At 34.2% G+C, this 24,705-nt stretch overlaps 1 protein-coding gene across 2 annotated transcripts in view; it reads left to right on the forward strand.

The window, feature by feature from the left end:
- The window catches only part of LOC145291420 (secretin receptor-like), a 480,255-nt gene that overhangs the window by 388,301 nt on the left and 67,249 nt on the right, over positions 1–24,705 (forward strand). The window contains exon 5 of one of the 2 annotated variants that reach the window (XM_080137246.1): positions 12,426–12,544. In XM_080137246.1, the coding sequence (XP_079993372.1) occupies positions 12,426–12,544 (119 nt within the window). The remainder of the gene's footprint in view (positions 1–12,425; positions 12,545–24,705) is intronic. The other variant, XM_080137247.1, reaches the window with a different exon arrangement.

Here is a 24,705-nt window from a genome sequence, read left to right on the forward strand (position 1 = left end):
TACGTCCTTCGGAAACAGCTGATAGAACAGACGATTAAATTAAAGCAAACCACTCTTTACTTCTTATATGATTAAAGTGTTTCTGTGGGGAGAATCGGAGACTGCTGCTGGTCATATAAGGCAAGATCACTTCTAGTGTTGTTGTTGTTGTTGTTGTTGTTGTTGTTGTTGTTGATGATGATGATGATGATGATGATGATGATGATGATGATGATGATGATGATGATGATGATGGGGGGCATCGGTAACTATTGCTATTTATAGAGGACGAGTTTGGTTTGTTGGTTGGTTTTTGTTTTACGGCATATCAACCCTTTTCAGGTTATTTAATGCCGAATCCAAATGTTTTGAAGAACTTTTTAATAGAATATATTTGTTGTTTTCAAGTCGGTTTCTATTTAACCCATAGTTGGGACCCTAAAGACTACCACTCAGGGTCAGTGTGGACCTGGGAGCAATGGCAATTACAAGGTGGCTCCACACTCCCCAAAGCCCGCAAGGTGGGGCCACACCACTGGATATAGTTTAAGGTCATGTCCAGGACCATATAGAGTACGGGGCCGCTGTTGCTAGGTGTACATAGACACAGAGATAATGACGATTCTGATTATGGTTATGGCGTTGCTGAACAGCATCAGAAGCTGCTGCTGGTCGTAGACAGCAGGAAATAAATAAATGACTCTGATTGTGATAGAAGTATGACAACAGTCAACACATCAGAGTGCATGATGTCAATGATCCGCGTTGGATTGTTTGGTATATAGTAAATGGTCAGAGATTCTGTAGATGATGATGATGATGATGATGATGATGATGATGATGATGATGATGATTGCTGAAGGCAGATTAAAAACGGCTTCTGTTTTTATTTCTGGCGTCTTAATAATGACACTAGATCATCTATCTAACATCACTATCTTCGTTATCATTGTTAACATGGCTTGACGAAGGAAATATCGAAGCTGTTATCGTCGTCGTAGTGTAACGCCTTTGTAGACATTGCTGTTGGATTGCTATCTGCTCTGATGGTACTTGTGTGACGAACTTCAAAGTGGCTGTTGAGTGCCCAAAAACATGTTTTCCCAGGTCAATTGATGCAAATCATTGTTGTTGAGTATTATTCATTCATTTGTTCTATTCATTCATTCGTTCGTTCATTCGTGCATTTATTCGTTCATCTGTTCGTTTTTCATTCGTTTATTCGTTTATTCATTCATTCGTTCTGTCATTCATTTATTTATTCGTTCATTCGTTTATTCCTTCATTCTCCCATTCGTTAATTCGTTTCTTAGTTCATCCATTTGTTTCTTTCGTGCATTCATTCATTCTTTCATTTGTTAATTCGTTTAATTTTTCATTTGTTTAGTCATTCGTTTAGTCATTCGTTTATTCCTTCATTCGTTCATTCATTCATCCGTTCATTCATTTTCTCATTCTGAGTGAATCAGATAATCATTATTCGTGTTCGTTTTCATATCATCTCAGAAAAGCATGGAGACCACATGAAGGTTTTCTGTAGAACGAACTGGATTCGAACTTGACTCATACAGGTTGTCAGTTCATATAACTTAACCACTGAGCCACCTTCTTATCCTTGATGATGATGGCAACATTTGCTGAGACCTGATTGGTCGGAGAACATAGTGATGAGTATAAAAAGATAAACTTGTGTTTATTTCTTTTACTATTTATTTGGCTCCACTTCTCCACAGGAGCAGGATTAGACACAAGATCAGTCTTAAAGGCGGGAATAATCCAGCTTCTTAAAATGAGACACGAAGTTTAATAGGATGAAAATAAAAATTGCCTTAGTCTTAAAGGATTTCTTTTTAACTGGAGTATAGTATTAGCACAAGTATTACTCTTCGTTCATCTGTTATACGCGTCGATCCATTGAAACACCAACATTTGGTTTTTGTTATGAGGAATGCTGAACCACAGGCCTGACACGATATCCTTTTGGTCGATTCAACTGTTCGTCTCATCTCATTCCGTGGACAGATAGATGTTTGCTACACTGCGTTTGTTTGTAGCTAGACGGCATTACTATTATTATTTACATTGTTAGGTGTTTTCGCATTATTACATTAATAATGATTATCTTTTGTAACGTTACAAACAAACCAAATGAATAACAAACAAAATAAATAAATATAAATCCGGGGCAGAATTTTTTTTTTTCTTTTTGAACAGAATCATTTATTATAGTTATTCTTCTGTCTCGACATTACTTAAAATTCTCTCACTGGTTCGTCCATCTAACCAGGCTGAGTTTCTCTTTCCTCCGACCGTATGTTGGCCACAGCCGGCCCATTCTTACCTTCACTTTACACGACCGTCTCCTTCAGCCTCGACCTTTTCCTCTTTGACTACATGGTGTCCTTTTTTTTCTTTTTATTCACATGCAAGCCTGGGCAAACTTGCCAGTTTGCATATGCTCCCTTATCGGCTACAGCTGCTACTGATATTTTAATACGCGCTCCTATGCGCTCTGTTACACTTTTACTGACAAAAACAAAAGCAGGTGATGTTCTGGGAGTTTCAGTGGAAATAATTCCAGATTTATGGGAGTTATGTGTAAATCCGTTTCCGTTTTTGCAACAGTCGTTGTCTTGCTCTGATATTTGAGTAGTAATACGCCCACTCAGGATTTCAGTACTCTCGCTCTCTTTCCTTCCCTTTACAGTTCAAGTGGAGGTATGAATGGCCCTCTCTCGCCTTGCTTTCTCATCCTCACAGTTTCTATACAGTCAGTGTTATGGTACAAGTCGATGTTTGTGGTACTACGTGTTCTGTGTGAGTGTGAATGGGTGACAGATTGTGATATTTTATTAGATTTTAACTCGCTTGGCTCCGTCCCATCATGTTTCCTCTATAGTTTGAGCTACAGTTACGCAGTGCCATCCCATTTCAATTCACCTGAAACAGACACAGATGAGTTGAAGTAGCACTGCGTCACATAACTATACAAATTGGTTTTCGCACAGCAGGGTTTTTCTTACTATTTAATGGCATGCTGTGTATGTATTGTGCCAATCCTCCCTTTAAATTCAAGTTTTATTAGTTTGTTTCAATGTCTTTAAATATATTCCCCGCGCTTCTTTAATTATTGGTCTTAAAAAATTTTTCTTCGTGTTCAATTATTCCTTCATTGTTAAATATTATCATGCCCAGTTTGCACAGTTTCAAGTGGATTGCTTTTCCGACCCAGTCATGTCTACTTCTGTATTACTTTTGTCCTTGTTTGGTGCATTCACTTTTTATGTAGTTTACCGTTTCGTTTTGTTTTGTGTTTTGCTTTTTTTTTGTTTTGTTTTTTTTTTGTTTTTTTTGTTGTTGTTTTTTTTTTCTCACAAATTAAACATTTACTGTTTTACTAGATCTTTTCTATTTTTTACTTGCATATAATTCGTTTTATTGGTTTGATTTGTGCGGCATAATAGCGACTCTGTTTTTCTGTTCAAGTCTTCTTTTCTTAGCCGTGTACATTTGATTTTGTGTAGTATTTCTTTAGTCAGTCTTATAAATAGAACACGTTTCCTTGCAAATAAACCCCGATTAAATATTCCAAATCACATACTTGCGGCCAAATAAGATTTTCTCGGTACGGCTATCCAACACTGGTTTTTACGAGGAATGGTACATCGTCTCCAAGTGATGTTACCTCCAGTAACAGCATGAAGCTGGATACTCAACCAGACTAGATCACTTCTTGTCTTGGAATTCACTAAGACCAAAAGACCACAAGAAATATATAATATAACATATTTAAATTATTAAGTGGGGAGAAGAAAAATTTAGTCCCAACTTCTTTACTAATTCCGTATTTGAGAGGTAAAGGAGAACTTCAAAGGAATATTTGAATAACTATGATGTTTTTGCTAATGCTATGGCTACAAAACATAGAATGTTTTATTTATAAACAGGGGTAATTAGAACTGACCAATCGAATGGAACCACGCTCTGCTACCAACCAGAAACCAGAATCACAGCATAAAATATACTTAATCACTTGCTACACATAGCTTTTTGTCTTCACACGAGAAGGAACTCTATTAATTTCAAGACTTATTCGGATTAGCTACCTACTGGAAACCTTACTCCTCGTTTATGTCTGCAAGTTTTTATACTTAAAATCTCCTCTCTGTATTAGTACTGCAATTTACTTTGGAACATTTCTCTTCTGAAACTAAAATAGCTTACAACTGAAAACTATTTATCATATAGAGATCAAATGTTAGACCCAGGAAGGGACCCTTTCATTTCTGTGAACTTTGATTGAAATAAATCATCCATGTTGATGCTCCCCCCACTTCATTTTGATTTCTTTGTCGTTTATTATTCACGGATATCAGCCTCTCTGTATTATATATCAATTATTTTTCTAGTCCTTTTATAGAAGCGCTCAAGCAGTCTGCAATACTTCCAAGTCTTGTCAATGTTCTTTTTTACACAACATAAAACCTTCAGGTGAAATACGTTTTCCATGTTCATTTCACTTGTCCTTGGATCTAGGTACATGAGTTCTTCTTATATCCTGTCCATAAATAGTCCACAATCACTATAAGAAGAGATTTTTTAAAAGTATTTTTATACATCATTTTTTCATCTCTGTTGATTTTTATAATGTCATCTTCAAAAATGTCCAGGTATTTATTATTGACGCGTTCACCACCTTTTAATTAGGACGTTCTCTACATTTCTACATTGTTTCGATTTTTTTTTCTTTCTTCATTTTAAGCAATGTACATTTTTTCTAAACCGAATTCCTCTCATATCGTGATTAAAGATTCTAACTGTATTTATTTTCTTTATAATCACTTTTCTTTATGCTGCTTAGAGAGTAATTCATAACTATTAGGCGGGTGGTGGATCTTTTCGCTTGAGTGTGTCGTTAATATTTTTTAAATGATCCCTGAAGTTAATCAAGGCATTTTTATTCTTGGTGTGTTTTTGAATACATGTGTCGATCCTTTTAGTTATCTAATCCGGTTCTACATATACATTTCTCTTGAGTTTCTACTAGTCTTTCGTGCAGAATATTGAATCTTTTTTAGGTCATTTTGGGGTTTGACTTTTATTTCCGTTCCTTCTTCAATTTTCTGCAGGCAATAAGTATTTCTATTGTAATTAGTCTGTTACTAATAGGAATTTATGTTGTAGTCTTCTTCTTCTTCTTCTTCTTTTTCTTCTTGCTTTTGTTTTTGCGTTGTTGCTGCTTTCTTTTCATACATTTCTCAAGAAATGTCTTGTTTGCTGGTTCCGGTTATTTCATACCTTTTTGCACTTTCCGTTGATTTGTTAAAAAAATTAATTTTCATTGCTCGTAAATTTTTGTTTTATTTGTACTATTTCGATATGTATTTTTATTTTCATATTATTATTATTATTATTATTATTATTATTATTATTATTATTATTATTATTATTATTATTGGTCTCCCGACAAAAAGAAGCGAACCTGTAAATTCACCCTTGTCGGTTCATCCGCCCACACTTTTCTCAATAACTACGCCTTGGAATTCTTTTGAAATTTGCACAAACATTAAACATGATATGAGTAAAAATGTAACAGAACGAATTTTCACGGGGGATCATGCATGCTTCACTTCTTGTTGTTGTTGTTGTTGTTGTCGTCGTCGTCGTCGTCATCATCAGAAATTCACGGAAATTCTACAGTTACTTACCAGATAATATAAAAAAATCAGATAATATAAAAATAAAACGAACATTTTAACTTTGCTATTGCAGAACCTTACATATATACATTATGCATAATATAAACATATATATCTATAATTATATATAGAATTTATAATATATACATATAATTATATTTATAATTTATAATATATATATAATTATATATATAATTTATAATATATATATGCATAAAATTATATATATAATTTATAATATATTTATAATTATATATAGAATTTATAATATAAAAATAATAAAATCAAAAAAGATGTAGTGTTTACCTGATATAAGCCATGGTAAACTTCAATCTAATATAAATAATAGTATTTATATATAGATAATTTAATCCCAACCGAATAAAAAGCTCAATACACAATAGAGAGTAGCGCTTATTATAAAAGAAAGAAAACTAAAACTGTAAGTTGAAATTTACAATCAAAAGTTTTTTGTTCAACTGAATACTCCAAAAAGCAATTTACAAATTTTAAATTGTTTTTTTGAATATTCAGTCGAACAATAAATTTTTATTGTAAATTTCAATTTATAGTTTTAATTTTCTTTCTCTTATAATTTGTAATATATATATATACATATATATTTTTTACGTCTCCTTCTGAAACAAAAATGTTTTGTCACAATCGTGTCGGTTTATGCCGTAACCATGAATCTATATAATACTAAAAGTCTATGGATCTTGTATGTTTGCAATCAGATTTCCGGTTTTCAACATCCGGTTGCGCATGCGTAAATAGCAACGTCTTCAATCCGTTATTCCAATTCCGGAATTTTTATATCGCTTTTAATACAAACAATTTCATTTAATTTGATCAAATAGTTATTTATATATACAAATAATACATAGATTCATAGATAATTATAATATATATTATAAAATCTATTTATCTATGAATCTATTAATAATATGAAATATTACCCTATACAATTTATGGAAAGAAAACACCTCTCACTTTCCCTCTAATAGATTTCAACACTCCTACTCCCTCTGTTTTCGTTACGTACGCGAGAAATAGTTACGTGTATGTGTGAGAGACAGAAAAAGGGAGCGATGTAAAACTGGGTAGAGTTATCCTCCTTAACTAATGCAGACCTTTTTACTAGAGGGCGTTATTACAAAAAAATTTCTTTTTCTTCTTCCCATGTTTTTTAAAGTCGTCTGCTTACATTTCCAAACGGAAAGCTGAATCGGTAAATGCACACATTTCTATTACATTAAATAGTGTTTTCCTTTACACAATGGGTACTGAATGTTTGCTTAAATTAAATGAAAAAAGTTACATTTTATTTTCATTTTCTATTTAAAAAGCCATTATTAACATGTGGAGAGTGTTTTTTTTTTATTATTCTGTACTTTCAACTAACAATTTCATTTAAAAGATGATATATCAAAATTTGAATTTAACTATAATAAGGATTATGATACCTGTTCAGTGCATAAGTATGACCAACCACTTATAATTCAGTAACTGTAATTTAAAAAAAAATAACAATTATAATAAACAGAACGACTCATAGAAATCTATCTATATTCTTTTTTCATTTTAATATACTTTCATAGAAATGCTTCTGTTATGTAAAAAAAAACTATTTTCTTTATGCCACAAGTGTCACGCTCATACATGAATTCCATAGCTAATATAACGTACTGACCCAACGGGTCACGGGTGGTCTAGTTCCCTATAAAACAATCATACTCTCTTTGTAGGCAACTATTTCTCAATATCCCTGAAGATCAAAAGATCGTTTTATTTTGCGACTTGAATACGCGAGTAAGGTGGGATTATCAAACTTGGAAATGTTTAAGTTCGCATGAATTGGCAAATACCAACAGTAATGGCTTTCAGCATTTGCTTTTATATATCTCATAATGATCTCTGATTGGAAACACATGGTTTCGCCAAAAAAAAATAAACAAAAGGTTAATTGAAACATTCACCCTCTAGATATTGGCAGATAGTAGGTTATGCTATTGTTGGCTGGCGCGATCTACGAGAGCTGCACCATGTTCAAGCTATGAGAGGCGCTGAATATTGGATGGATCATCGCCTGGTAAAAGCCAACACGCAACTCAAATTCGTCCCAAAGCACAATTTACCACCACATTATGTGGAAAAAAGTTAAAGGTTTCAAAGTTGTTTTTTTTTATATTACCGAAACAAAGAACATCTTTAAGAATTTTATTTCATACCGTAAAAATAATTGTAAGATAAATATTTCCGAAAACGAATGTCATTTTTAAATAGACGACGATAAATTCTATTTATCACATTTTATTCAATTTTAGAACAATTAATTCGTAAAATTTATGCTTTTTGTTTGCATTTAGCGACACCAGAAACGCAATAAGATTTCTTTTGTATTTATTTAATATTTGGCACTGGAGGTTTTTTTTTATTTTTAAAATGGGTAGAAGATGATAAAATACGTAGAAAAATAATGGTAGGCTTTTTGTTATTTTAAAATTTAGCGAAACTCGTTGGAATACAACAGTTGTATTCTTAATCATTTGTACATTGATGTCATGCTTTAAAATATTTCCATTTTATGAATGTTTAGTGTGTACGAAATGAGCGTGCCATCCTTTTACAAAACAGATACTACACCTTGACTGAAAAACAAGAAAGTATTTTACTTTGATAGAACAGCGACTAAATATTTATCCCATTCGATCTTCGGTGATCGCGTGACCCCATCTTTTGATAAAAAAAATATAAAATTACTTTAACGTATAAATTAAATTCGATGATGTCTTGATGTTGATAAGTTAATTCAATTATTAAGGAAGGGAAATAACTTTCCTTGTCAAACTTTTTAACTATTTTTAGTAAAGTGATATCTTGTAATATAATCACATCAGATTTTCTTGCAAAATCGGCAATCAAAAAAAGCATTGATGTATTTTTTTGTTGGGTTTTACTAATTGTGGGCAACATATTAAGATACGGCAATTCTGATTCTTTATTCGTGTGGTATTAAGGAACGCCATTCGAGCAACCTGGGATTATTTTGCAAAAAAAAAAAAACAACAAAAAGTAACCAATTTTAATTTAAACCGACCGACATGCTATTTTTTCCGTTAAAAATCTTTATAAAAAATAACCAAGACTTTTCAGACTGACAGGTCGATATTTGCGTGAATTTTTTTTTTTTCATAGGCATCACCACATTATCAAGTCCAAGAGGCCACTCAAGGATAAGGGTTAAAGAGTGTACAGTAGAAATTGGACAATATAGTAATCATTAGTAATGAAAATTTGGTAAATTTGATAACTTATATGGAACGGCTCATCAAGAACTTATTTACGTTAGACTTGAACACAACCATATTGTAGTCAGCCGGAAAGCAGGAAAACGGAAGACAATTCCACAGGCGTGCAGTTCTAAGAAAGAAGCTCTGTTCATGGAATCTACGTTTAGGTTTAGGCACAGATAAAGAGTGGGGGGGGATTACTGATAGTGTTTACAGCTAGACGAGTGTTTCTTGTAAAAGTTTGGCGAGGGGGGACCATAGACTGAAGCTCAGTCGAACACTTTCCATGAAAATAACGATACATCAGAGACAAACTCGCAACATCTCTTCTGTGAGATAGAGATTGCAAGGAGGAGAAAAGGACATCTCCTACGCGGCTACGAAGTCTATTTTGAACTCTATCAAGGCAGGACAAGTCCTTTCTAGCAGCTCCTGCCCAGATGTGGCAACAGTATTCCATCCTTGGACGTACCTGGCTCTTATATAGATAGAGAATAGAATTAAATAATCTGTTGATATATTTATGTTTTATTGTTATTTTTGGGAAACATTTACTATTAAAAACATTTATTCTTAAAACATTTACTCTTAAAAAACATTTACTATAAAAAAAAACATTAACAATTTAAAAAAAGTAAGCAATTGTTTCTTTCTGTTAATTTAAGAGAATCTTTTTTTATTTCTATGTTTGACTTGTATTTGTATTCAATATTTTCTCTAAATTTGACAAGAAAATCCTGTTTACTTTTACAAAGATTTTCAACGAAAAACGAAATGGCAGAAGTGCCTAAATCTCACATTAATATAGAATCCACAGAAGCGGTTGTCGTGCTTGGCTGTATATTTGCCAGGCCTTGATTTGTCGTACAGTAATAAAACTTGTGTATCGTTTTATTGCAGATCAATAACTTTTAATTTTTAAATTGCTATGAAACGCAGAGAAGTGAAATTTGCTACACTGGAAGAGCATAACAAGGTGCCTTATTTCATTGATTTTTGTGAAATTTGAACAAATATTTTTGAAAATTATGCTAATTTTTCTATTTTCTGGTAATTTAAAGTGTGTATCACTTTATTGCAAGTGTCTGAAATGTATATTTTTGGTAATAAAACAAAATATTATAACTTCATAGTTCTATTTATATGAAATAAAGAACATATCCAGAAACAATATCAATCAAAAACAAGAACGAATTTCACATTATTTTAAGGAAATATTCATTTATTAACATAACTCCTATGCTTCAAAATCACTTTGAATAGCGTCTTGTAAACTGATGATGTCAATTGGTGGATTTGAGATAATGTGATAGGAAACTTCCAAGATCTTCCTCCAAAGTTCATCCTTCAACGAAAATTGAACACCTCTTTCATAAATGTTCATCTTTATTATTGACCAGAGCTTCTCAATTGGGTTTATATCTGGAGAACAAGGTGGCCATGTCATCAAATTTTCTTCATTAACGCTTAATGACTTAAGGTAGGATGTCGTCACCTCGATTGAGTGGGATAGCACATTGCCGTGCATAAAAATCAATTTGAGGTGACGCAGTAATGGAAGCTCATCAAGCCCTGGTGACAAATGCTCATTTAAAAATAAAATATAATACTGGCTTGTAAGTTTGACACCTTCTGGCACAGGAAATGGTTCAATTAGTTGATCGCAGATTATTCCAGCCAAAACATGATATCTCCACCGCCATATTGACGACGGACTCGATGAGGGGTAGGGAATCCAAAAGGACTCCAAACTTTGGCCCACCCATTTAGTCCATCAAGGGTTGCTCTGACCTCATTGGTGAAAAGAACATTTTCGAAGCTGGATTTCATGTATTTCTGGGCCCAAGTCAAACTTTTTTCCTTGTGAGTTTGGTTTAAAACAGGTCTTGTTATGGGCTTAACGCTTCTTGCAATTCCGTTTAAGACATTTCAGTGTGTCTTTCTGGACAAAGGTGTTCCAGCCTTGTTAAATATAGCAGTACTGTTGCTGCCCGGCTGCTGGATAAGTTGAGGCCGATTTTTTCTAACATCACGTCTATTCTTGTCTTTTTGTTCTTCCTTGGTTTGATGCTTGGATTTTCAACAAATGAAGACAATATTCTTCGATCTCTTCCAAGTTCTTTGGCTAGAAAACGCGAGATAAACCTTCCGTGATGTCTGCAAAAATATGTTCCTTTTCACTAGCTGTCAGTCGACCCTTTCTAGGCGATTTAGGAGACGTGCAATAAAGTGTACACACAAAATTACTAGAAAATAGAAAAATTAGCATAATTTTCAAAATATTTATTCAAATTCCACAAAAGACAGGGAAATAAGGCACCTAGTTATGCTCGTCCAGTGTACTAAATTTCTACTTCTCTGCGTTTCATAGAAAGTTCAAAATTAAATAAAATATTGACCTGCAATAAAGCGACACATAGAGTTTAGTAAAACCGCATTTTTTTTATTTTTTAAAACAGAATCTTTTTTTTTTCTTCTTTACTTTTTACAACAGAAATTTTCTCTAACTATTTTACAAAATAACGCTGGAGATATGACATTGGTTTTGTGGTTAACAACACGGACTGATTAGTCGTAATCCAATTCGTTCCACAAAAATCACTTTCAGTTAAAATGTTAGCGACCTCGTGTGATCCCTACCATAATCTTCGCTATCTTGCTAGAAATAATTCTTACTAGAAAAATATCGGGGAAACCGATGCCAACAAAAGAATCTTTGGATTAATACGATAAGATGATGAATAAACAACACAAAAATCTTCAATTCAGTAAATCACGATGGCGATGCTGAATAAACTTTGAAGACTTGGTTTAATATTGAAGATAAGAACAGACTGGCATGGAAGGTGGACGTAACGAAATACCATTGGATTAGAGAATGCCACGGCCAGAATAAAGTTTGGAAACCTTAAATTTGACTACGTCCAATTAGTTGTGTTTCATGCATGAATCTATTAACATGGACAATGTTCAATTCTCGTATCCACATTCTCCTCAATCGGGCCAAAACTGAAAGTAACCCTAAAGGTAATAATGCTGAGCATCATAGATCATTTAGAAAATGTGGTCTATAGCGTCCTAAAATTATTTAAACTAATTGAAAGTAAATTAACTCCGACTTATCTTTTCGAACTATGCCGCTCTATTGCTAAAATGTTCTAATCAAATGTGCAAAAAAAACACTAAGGTTTAAATCTGAAAAAAATTCAAATCGATCAATGACAAATTTCACTTGTTTAGACATTTTTATGTTGTTATTTGGTCTCAGAATGTTTTGCAGTAAAAAGTGCCAAACATTTGGATAATAGAGAGTCCTATTTTGAAAAGAGAAACTGGAAGTTAATTTACTTAATTTACACTAGCGTCCGTTTAAACATTAAAAATGATTAACTGGTATTGTGTATGAGACGCGGTATTAAACACTGACGCTACAATTCTTTCTACTTCACAACAGATTCGCTACGTTCGTATGTTGCAGGACCACATGTCGAACATTCGGATTATCTACAGCATTGGATATGGGATATCGTTAATCTCGCTGATCAGTGCAGTTACAGTAATGATCTACTTTAGGTATGTTGCTCCGTGCTCTATTTTTTACCGCGGATTTATTGTTATTTTATTATTGTTGTCGTCAGTGTTGTTATTGTCATTGTCGTTCACACCACAAAGATCGTTCCATAAAATTGTCTGGTCTGCATGAAAGCTTCTTCGCTGTATTTTTATTCGATACACCTCCGGGTTTTGTTTTTGTTTTTTTTTAATGCATACTTGACGGCACTAAATCGCGTATGTTATGTACTTAGTTTAAAAAATAAAATAACAACTTCTTTGTAAAAGCAGCCGCTTTATTTGACAGATGGAAAAGAGAGAGAGAGATAGAGAGAGGGAGAGAGTATAAAGGGGAGATTTGTCGATGATAGAGAAAAGTGGGTCAACACCTGTCTTTCTAAATGCAGTGATTGTCACTTTCGTTCAAACTCATTTGTTTTATTAAAGTTCGCCTTCCTTTTCCGTATCGTGATTCCCGCTTCATAAATTATGTTATTGTTCGTTTGACATTTGATTCTTACTTCAGAGGTTAAACTCTAGGATGGCCGTTTGTCTGTTGACTGTTAATGTTCGATTCCTGCGTCAGAGGTCAAAGACCAGAATGGCCGTTTGCCTGTTTACTGGTGACATTCGATCCTTGCGTCAGAGGTCAAAGTCCAGGACAGCCTTTGCGTCAGAATCTAACCCAGATTCCTTTGTTTTGGGTGCCCTGACCTCCATTATCCAACAGTTAATGGTAGCTAGTTGTTTAATCTGCAAGTCTGCACGCTTACCCTAACATCGAGAACCAGAAAACCCTGTCATTAAGTACATCTAAAGTGCATGTTCATATGCATTGAATCACTGTTCTTTTTCTTCATTCACTCCATGTATTTTATGAAAATCTCTCCAGACAGGGCATGAAGCCACTTACAGTTTCGAACCTAAAATGTTCTTACTTGCTAGAAACGCAGGGATAAAGACGACCAGCGAGCGACAGTGTCTGACTTTTTATTCTCCTGGATTTTCACTAGAGAATTACTAACCGGGTTGCGACCCTAATACCGTTAGTTGACAGACCTTTCCACCACGAGTGACCTGGCCATAAACAGGAGCTCCAGACGGCATGGATCTGACACTACCATGTTGCCACCTTCCATGGTACGATGAAGAAGGCTTAGGAAGTATCTCTTTCTTTTTGGTTTCTACGTAAGTGTTTCGGTTCAAATGTTTGCCTTCGTGTTCAAACTCATAATACGATGAAGAAGGCTTAGAAGGATTTGTTTCTTTTTTGTTTTCTACTTAAGTGTTTCGGTTCAAATGTTTTCCTTCGTGTTCGAATTTTATATTCCTTGATATTAAGACGGCCATCATATATTCTGATTGTTGTGACGTTAAATCCAATACAACTTTATAAAACAATATGTAACCGGTCTTTCACATTTACGAAGATAAAGTTATTTTGTGCATCTTTTCTAATTAGCTATTGTATACTGTGTCCAAAAGAGACATCTATCTTGTATTGTATTCACAATTCTTCTTATGTTTCGTTGGTACTCTACCCGAATCTAACCGAAGCGGTACTCATCATAGGCAGGTTGAACCGGTTTCAGGGGAAGTTTTGCGGAAATATTAAATTCGCGAGCGGTCCTTAGTTGCTTGTATATCCCCATAAGGAGAAATGATGACGTTAGGTTTTTGCCGTTCTAACAGGGAAATGTCAACGTGCTCCCACACACACCGCTTAGTATTCTCAAATAGTCTCCCATCTGATACTGACAAGACTCAATTTTGCTTAACTTCTGTTATCTCACAAGAATCGATGTGTCAACGTGATTATACCGTATACTTCTTCGTCGTTAGTAGATCGTCGTCATCTTGATTGATGTTTTGAAACATTATCTAATATATAAAAGGCTATATGTCTGTCTGTTTGTCTGTCTATCTGTCTCCATATTTTAGATCTCTATCTCTTCCGAAACTAAAAGCCGCAGGGCAGCGCTAGAGGCCTCAAATGATTGGATTTTTTGTGGATCGTTCTTTTATGGATGTTTAGTCGGTTAACAAAATTTTTAAGTGATCAGAAATGGATCAAAATTGAAAAAAATTATTATACATATTGTACATTTATCTTAGTTTATTTTTAATTTTTAATCAGTTTATATGCGTGATTCGTTGGTTCAGTTGTAACGTCACCAGCTTTGAATGCTAGTTTTGCTTTCGGTTTCGCTTCTAGCTGATGGCACTCAAATACTTTTTTTTTACTTTTGAAATCACGACTCTATAATAATATATAGGAAATCTGGGCGAATTAAAATATCGTATTTAAGCGTATTTTACGGACACCCCTCTCCGCTAATAGAATAGACATAGAATATAACTTATATGTCATTTATAGAATAGTCCAGCTGTATCCGACGAATTAAAAGAAAACCAGACAAAATATGGCTTCTAATAAAAAGGCATTTTATTTCTTACCCAAGAGAATAAAATCTATTTATGCTATTAAGTATTTGCCTCTAAAAATCATTTCGCTTAGATTTCTGCCTCAACATAAACGCATACAGCTGTCCACCATTCCACAATGCGCTCCACAGTCGTGTTTATCCTATATTTTTACATCTTAACACTAATCATAGTTCGACGCATAAAAATATACTTTGCTTTATAATTCGGCCTCCACATTTCACAGATCCGTGTCCATCATTCTGCGATACATTCCATAGTGGGGTTTATTCTGCATCCTGTACGATCGGAATAAATTTCATCGATCTGAACGTTAAGTACTGGACCGTAACTCGACGTATGTCAAAACAGCTCACAAAGTAAGTCGACGGCGTGTGCGTACACTGCGCGTGTGTGATATTTTTGTATTTTTTAAAGTATTTTTACGTTAGTTGCAGGATTATACTGCAAGAGATCCTAGATTTGTTTCCAATATAAATGTCTGTCTGTGGAACACAATACAGTGTGTCTGCTTCCCAGTAAAACAGTCGTCTTCAAATCTAACGTGAAAAAATCCCTCTTACATAGTAATCTAGCCCTCCACAAGTTCCACCATAACTGATCATGTCTCACCATCTACCTAACAGTTAACCATTATCCTAGAGTCACCTCCGGGCCTTGATAAGTGTTGACCTTCTAAGTAAAACAAATATGGAAGGGGAGGTATTTGGAATGCCCGTTTTTTTTTTAAATAGAATCTTAGCTGGAATTCTGGTGACCTTTTTTTAATCAGCTTTATTTTTGTTTGAATTATATTTATTATGCTGCATGTTTTGTATATAATATTATTTGCTTGCATATATGTCTTTCTGTTCCAGTTTTGATATGGACAGAGGTATATTTTCAACAACATAATAAACAATGCAGAGGAATGATGAAAGTAAATATTTCTTTTTTAGCTGCTTCTGCTCGTTGTTGGCTGAAAATTGTTTTGTATATCTTTAATGATTTCTGTGGTATGAAATGCTACTAAATACAAAAGATGTTATCATTATGTGATTAATCGCCTTAAAGGTTGGTACAAACCTGTTTTTTGCAGACTGTAGAGTTCCGTGTAGTCAAAAAGAATGAAGAAAAATATTTGTATGTTTGCGATATTGTCACCTAATATGCAAATGAGATGCTTCCGAAATAAAAACCCTGATTTTTCAGAGACTGCGTTGGGTTTTTTTTTAATTTGGACGTTGGAGTAGTATGTCTTTTCAGCAATGTGTCGTGTTTTGGAGCTAAGAGTTTTTTACAGTAGAGTGTCGAGTGTTGGGGTGGCGAGTTTGGACAGAAGAGCGTCGAGTTTGGGGATAACGAGTTTTTTGGGCAGCAGTGGCAAATTTTGAGTAGTGAATTTTAACAGCAGTTTATCGAATTCAACTCCTTGATTATTTTAACCACTATTTCGTGACCAAAGATTTTCAATTTAATGTTGACTGGATTCGTTCTCTACCTTTTGTATTCTGACTTAACTGCTAAGGGTTATCTGTATATTTGTCTGGCATAAGACCGTTCTAACACTGTGTTTTGTTATAGATTTTGTTTTTTCCCGTTACTAGAAAGAAAGAAATATCCGGTGCGTCTGTGTTCTCCTGATGTACAATGTCTACAAAACAATGAAGCAGACAATTGATATGTAATCGATAGAACATGGCCAATTATTTTTAAAAAGTGTTACCCAAAGAATATATTCATGAAAATGTCTAACAACTCAAGTAATTTTTGCTTCTCTTCTGTCGTGTTCAGGATAACTCAGATTTATATATATATATATATATATATATATATATATATATATATATATATATATATATATATATATATATATTGAGTAAGATGATTGATAATTTATAATTAAAATTAAAAATTAAAAATCTTTTTCATAAGGAAAAACAAGTATTTTGAATTATTAATTTTAATTATAAATTATCAGTCATCTTACGCACTATTAAAATAGCTCTAGGACACATATACCTATCGAGCTTATTATATATCTAGATTACAACGAGCACTGTTTTCTTTTATTTTAATTGTATTAATGAATTTTCTAATACACTAAAATATACTGCTCTTTAGACTCTTGTTCTAATCCCCTAAATATATATATATATATATATAGAGAGAGAGAGAGATAGAGAGATGGGGGGAGGGGGAGAGAGAGTGAGTGGTAACGCTGTGTGTGTCTGTGTGTACAGCTCTCCTACAGCCTACACCACTTGAACGATCATGACTAAACCTGGAATGATGACGGTCCCCCACCTAGAGATGGTACACACCATTTTTCAACGTAAAGGTCAAAGGTCAAAGGTCATATCCTATGTATATATACTCTCCTACAGTCTACACCACTGGACCGATCATGACAAAATCTAACATGATGATGGTCTCTGGCCTAGGGATAGTACACACAATTTTTCAATGGCAAGGTCAAAGTTTCAGGTAATATTTAGTGCGGCTCTTCCTAACCTCCCCCACTTAAGGATGGTGCACACTAAGTTGGGGTTTGTCATCATCTTGGGGGCCGCCACCATAGCGCCGGCCAGCAATTTAGAATTTGAATAAGATTATCTTCTTCTACCCCCATTCTCTCAACCAATTAAACAAATGTTAACAATTGTGATTCTTTGCAATTGTTTCAATTTCTATGTGTGTCAATTTTGATATAATCCATTTGCTTTAAAGTTCATAGTTGGATTTCAGTCACTTCAGGAGGTAATTAAACAAACTTTAAACACCTTAAGAAATAGTTCTGTTTACAGCATCCACTTATTGCAAGGGTGCTCGTGAAGCGAATCGCGGGATCTTTGCTAGTATATACATATTCGACATGCACATATATACACACACAGCCACACAGCCACACACACACACACACACATATATATATATATATATACATACACACACACATATCATCATAAAATTATATATGTGTGTGTGTGAATTCCTTCCTCATAGGTTCCTAAACGACTGAGCATATCTTGCAAATTTCACACAAAGCTAATTCGTATGTTTGGCAGTGTTCTAACATATGTTTTGTACAGAGATTCCCCCGATAAATATCAAAAATCGAAAAAACTCGATCCTAAAAATAGTATTTTTTATATAAATAAAATTAAAATACTTACAGGGTAATATTTTACGTTACACCGGCCAAGGTAGATAAATCTCAGCAAATCAAGGGGATTACATTCTCAGAAATCATTTTCTTTTTAAATAACAGTACTATTATCATCTGTAGATATAGATCAGAGGTAGAGTGTTCGAATATAGATCGAATGGTCCTGCTGTTTAAGCCCAGGTGTACCTCGCTATTTTATTTTGATTTTTTCTTATTAATGAGTTTAATTTACGATAAAAGAAGAGGCACCTTTTAAAATCGCCGCAAATTATTTCTTCGTGCACATATTTTAAAACTAAACAATAATAAGAAGTGACATTTCCAGGGCATTCATTGTCAAGCCAAAATATCAGCTGACGTGATATGTTTAACAAACGCAGACGGAATTTGATGAACGACAAAACCATTTTTTTTTTGTGAACTAGACCACTGAGTAAATTATTTTTTGTAATATATAATTTCAATAGAGGATTAATTCTATAATAATACATACGTAATACGTAATCTGCATGAATTAAAATATCATGTTTAAGCGTTAAGCGTATTTTACGACCGGGCAACAACGTCGAGCCTCCAGCTAATATGTATATATATATATATATATATATATATATATTATAATATAAAGCTGAATGTCTGTGTGTGTATGTGTGTGTGTGTGTGTGTTTGGTCACGAATAGCCTCCTATATGGTTGACTATTATAGAAAACTGATTACATATAATGATAGAAGATGTATCGAGACACAGGAATGGGTATGTTTGATCCGGCAGAACGGTGGTTCATAAAAATTGTGTGGTCTGCGTTCGCGCTTGGTCCACAAAGTATGGAAATAAAAAATTAAAAAATTAAAAAAAAAAACGTTTACAAGTGTTTTTTATATAGATGTACACAAGAATACTTTGATAAGTATGTTTGAACTTAAATAGGGATGGTATAATAAAATTGTGGGGTCTGGTACTTGCCATGCAAATAACGATGGAGCAACTTGTCAAAGCTTCTGGGAATTATCTTCTTATAGACGAGGGCCTTTTATTTCAATTGGGGCCAGGTGGTGATAAGAGCGTTAGTGGTGAAAAGATGGAAGCTTGGTTTTAGATGCATTAAAGTTAAACAGCCACCCATTTCCCCCCCCCCATCGCACCACGTGCTCAAGATTAGAAGAGTGGGGATCAGAGGGATCTTTGGAATTGCCGGCCTTTGAAGTGTTGCCAAAGATGATAGGCTCATCTGCATAAATGCTACAAATTTGCTTCTGTTCTGTCGTGTACATATCTCATTATATATAGACTTTTTCTTCGCCCTCACGTTTCCTCCTGTGTTTAAAATATTTACTCTATCAAAACAAATGCGCATCTTTCAATACATTCTAGTGTTTTCTTTTTATATTCGTCATTTCATGGATAGAAATTTTATTACGTTTCTGAATTTTTTAGATGATGACTGGTTATTCGTATTATTTGGATTCTTCGTACTACTGTTCTCATCTTTAATATCATTTTCACAACGTTTCGGTCGATAAAACCTCTTTCACTTGTATCTTGTCGAACTCGAGAATGTTTCTGTCGAACTCTAAATTCCGAAATTGTTTGACAGAGACACTTCCGAGTTCGACAAGCTACTCTTGAAGAAGAGTGGAGGTTACATCGACTGAAACGTTGTGAAAATCACACTCAAAATAACAGCAATAGTCCTATGAATCCAAATAATACGAATATCGGTTTTGTTTTCATATTTCTTTTTTACTAATGTGTTATTAAGGCCAGAAGCCATTAGAAGATAAGGTTGAATGAAATGGGTGGATTGTCGCTTGGATGATGAATAATATTATAAGAGGGATGAAAATGATTAATAGACTGAATAAAATGTGATTACTTATGGCGACGGTTTATGACAAGTACTTATTGACGTTGTATATGAAAACGATCACGTTGTAGTGTGTACGAAAGCAGTCCAACGGTAATATGTACCACGGGTCGGAAGTTCCTTTTTTTTAGAAAAGAAGCTATGTTAATGAAATTTCTTTTTGGTTCTAGCCACATAGAGGAAGAAATGAAAGACGAAAGGTTGTGATAGAAGACGAGTTCTTGTTGTGAATGTATTACAAAGAGGAGGTAGAGATTAAGGTTCAAGGAGGCACTTTCTGTAGAAATAACGACACTGAAAAATACGTCTATTCTGAGGAAAAGGAATTCTAGGGAAGAGAGGGGGTCCTTTCACGCCAGATTACGAATCGATTTATTAGCACGTGAAGAAAAGAAAGTGCCCCGCCCGGCATTTCTCCACGTGTACTCCATATTATGACTATGTGATTCTTATGTAAGTTGACAAATTCGTTTACAAGAACCCAATTTTGCCCAGCTGGGCAAACTTGAGTCCTTGTACCGGAAAAAATATCCAGTAAATAAAACGTTGTTTAGTAAATTGTTATTTTTTTGCGTTTTTTGCATTTCCATACACCAAACATGGATATAAATATGACTAAAACATCCGCTGGGTCATAGACTTCATTTCGGTACCTTACTTACCTGGGTAGGTTGCCTATAGGCTGAGATAAACCGCGTCACACAGACACAGAGTAAGACAGACACTAGGAAAATTTATAAGATTTCTTAAAATTAGTATTTTGTACTTACAAATGGTCTAAATAGCTTATAACTTTTCTCCATCTCTCCTAAAAACCTAGCACATCTGATACAAATATCAGTTCCATCCTTAGCTTACACTGTAGTGGTGCGTTTAAATAATAGGGACTCACTCGGAAAGGGAATAGTTGCTTGACAAAATCTTTGTTTAAAAGTCTATATGTTTGGCGGTTATGCTGGCATAACTTAACGTCTGGCGAGTATCCACACAAGCTTCCAACATTCAAACGGCATTTAAATGGCATAGCATTAAATGCAACCGTGTTTCTTTAGAAATCATTCCTGTATTTTAAGCGAGGTTTTTATTGGCCGGGTGCCTTTCCTGGCTCCTAGCAGTACTGTTATCGAGACATCATCTCTAGGTGATTGCCTACCAAGTCTAAACAGCGATTCACTTTTTGAATTTTTTATTTGCTTTTCAATATAAAAATGAATCATCATTTACTTGTTCTGTACTCAAACACAAACTCTAATTTCTGTTGCAGATATATGCATACATCGATGAATCTTAATCATCTTGACGGAGATACATAATCAACATATCTCTACTATTATATAAAAGGAACTTTGTCTGTGTGTATGCGAGTTCGTTCCTTATGGATTTCTAAACGGTTGGACTGGGGTTCGGGTTCACACAAATGTACTTTATGTGCAATGTTCTCGGATAGGTTTTGTTTCGGAATTTCTTCTTAGGTATCGATAATCAAAATCGATGAAAGAAGGAAAATTGATTTTGATTAAAGTTAACGCTTTATACAGCTCCACATCACAACTGCATTTGAGAAGTGTTATTAACGCACAAGCAGACAGGCCCGGCATATGAAATTGACAGTAGGTCCTTTAATATGTCAGAGGTATGTCCAAAAAACAATGTTTATGTTTAGAGCACAATTGAACCATGAGACTTCATTTTTGTATTTTAAACTTTAATTCAAGCCATTATAATCGCACAAGTCGAAAGGTCCATCATATAAAATCAATAGCAAGTTCTTTGATATGACAGGGACGCGTTTGAAATGAACGTTTCTGTTTAGAGCGCAATTAAAGCCTGATAATTGACTTTTGCGTTTTAATTCAACCTATTATATAAAAATCTATATATCTATAAAAGTGAAAGTGTCTGTGTGTGTGCCTGTGTACATTTCCCTACGCAATAACTCTGTTAATTTTAAGTCTACAGACTCGAAATTTGATATACAGGGTACTGAGATTTGGAAAAATCTATGTGATCGGTTTTCGGCCAGAAATTTGGCTGTTAAGGGGTCAAGTTCAACGATTTGATCTTTGAGAACTCTACTAAACTCCCCCGACAATTTTGGGTCTAAATACTTGAGATTTTAGATATAGATTCCTTGAAGATATATCTAACTTAATAACTTGATTTGAGCCCAAAAAAATACATTTTAAAGGGTCATAATAGGGTTCAAAGTTTTAAAAAATTTGACCGGTTTTTTTTTTTTTTTTTTTTTTTTTTTTTTTTTTTTTTTGCTCAGCATACACCTCCAAACATCCGGGCAACGCCGGGCTGAAATGCTAGTAATTTTATAAAATCAACACTAGGGTGTCCATAGTGCAATGTAAACTACAGTGTATTGTGGACTAAATGACTGCAGAGAGGCATGTGAAGCTCCGTTTTGGTGTACTGCGGTGGGTCCCCAACTAGAGCAGGCAATTAATCGATTTGATTGAAAAACGGGCGATTTAACCAATTTCGATGACAATAAAATATGGGAAGATGAAACTTTCGTTGATCTTCATTTAATCCTGGGCAAAGTCGGGTTTCCGTGCTAGTTTGTATTTAGTACAGTTTCGAGTTACCGCTAGTTTCATAGTTTAAAAATACTGATAGTTAATATTATGAAGAGGTGGCCCAGCATTTTTGGAGTTTCTTTTTTTATTTGTTTGTCTGTTTGTTTTTTTCTTAATCGCCGACTTCTAGCGGCTACAAGTTACAGGGTGATAGTTGTCTGGTTGAAGGATTACATACTTTGACAGGGCACGTTATAAACGTATTTGAAACAATCAAAGCAAACATTAAGCAAGTATCACTATTCACTACGCAAATGACACTCATTCTCTATCTCCCCCCAAACTCATGGTAACCACAAAACTATCTCTTTTTACAAAATTGCAATTAAGCATACAGACACATGCATGAGTCCATTCGACAAAAAAAAAACTGTGTCATCATTAGGGCTAGAACAACAGCATATTCTTGTGTGTATCCGTTGATATCTTATACGCTTTTATATAGAGTTTTGTGGTTCTCGGTTAACTGTGTCTAACTGTGTCGTATTTATACTCGAGAGTCAAAACAATGAAAAGAATATGCTGTTGTCATATAGATTATATATATAAAAGGCACTTTGTGTGTGTGTGTGTGTGTGTGTGTGTGTGTGTGTGTGTGTGTGTAAGAGGGAGAGAAAGAGAGAGAGAGAGAGAGAGAGTTCGCTCCCCCATGACTCATTGGGCTGATTTTTTTATTTCATACAAACGTCCTTCGTGCATCTGACAGTGTTCTTAGGTAAATTTTTTGTGTGTCGGAATACCTCCAATAAGTATCGTAAATCAATAATCGAAAAAATCTGATTTAAAAGAAACAGTCCAATTTTTACCATAGATAACACCCTTATACAGCTTAACATCACATACTGAGGAATTTATCGCCGTACAAGTAGAAGGTCTTGGCGTATAAAATCGGCAGTAGATTCGAAATTAATATTTCTGTTTCGAGCACAATTAAACCATGATACTTAACTTTTGTATTTTAAACTTTAATCCAAGCTATTATATAAAACTAATTTTATAAACTGAACTATAGGTTCTCAACAGTTTAATAAAATCTGTTGGGGACTAAGTTGTTGTGTGAAGATACGTAAAGTTTCCTCCCGATACACTGCGGTGTGTCCCAAACTAAAACAGGACATCAATCGATTTCATTGCAAACTGGGCGGTTTCTACGATTAAGATGACAGTAAAAGTATTGGAAGTGTGGAATATTCATTGATCCTCATTCAATCCCAGGCACCGCCGGGTATCCATAATAATTATTGATAAAATAAAAAATAAATAATAATAGAGAATGATATAGTATTAGATAATAAGGGAAGTTCATTTGGGAAGATAGATACTGCTAATGTGTCAGAAGAAAACATTTTCCCCATTAAATCTGCCACCCAAAATATGATAAATGGTATAGGAAGATAACAACTACAATCTTTTTTCGCCGACAGCAAAGTTCATTCTAAATTTAAAGGCATTCAAATAAGTATAAATATTTATCAATATTTCTTTGTGAGTCAACAAAGTTTGAAAACGAACGGCATAAACAAATTAGTCGCGGAAACACAATGCATTCAAAACATTAAATATATATGATGCATAATAATTTTGCAAGCAAAATATATTTTTGTGTGGCCGTGTTCTTGGTGTTCAGGTCTTACGGGGTTCACCAAGGATTGGAGCTCGGTCAACCATCTACCATGAACAGTTTCTTTCTCACAGAAGAAAGGTCGCTACTCTATCGTTATTGTCATGGCAGGTACTCGATTGAGCTGAAATGAATGGTTCTCCCTGCATTATATTCACAACAAAAACTATAAACAATGACCGTTTCTCCCTCTTTGTACCTAAGACCTCTAAGAAAATCTATGAGTAAAGTTTCTTTCCTAGAAATATCTGTGGAACACAATACTACAGGGATGCTTCCCAGGTGATTATGACATGGTCGTTTTCAAGTCCAATGTTAAGCCATCCACTTAAATGATCAAATTCTTTCCACTTGCAACCATCGTTATCGAGCTTCAGTGTTGTCTCAGTGAGAAACCTCTTGATACCCTAATGAATACTATCAGATTGTTTAGTAATGGCATCAATCATCATCATCATCATCATCATCATTATTATTATTATTATTATTATTATTATTATTATTATTATTATTAT

Source organism: Euprymna scolopes, chromosome 12, assembly GCF_053919585.1.
Source record: "Euprymna scolopes isolate OS-2025 chromosome 12, ASM5391958v1, whole genome shotgun sequence".
In the NCBI taxonomy this organism is placed as follows: domain Eukaryota; kingdom Metazoa; phylum Mollusca; class Cephalopoda; order Sepiida; family Sepiolidae; genus Euprymna; species Euprymna scolopes.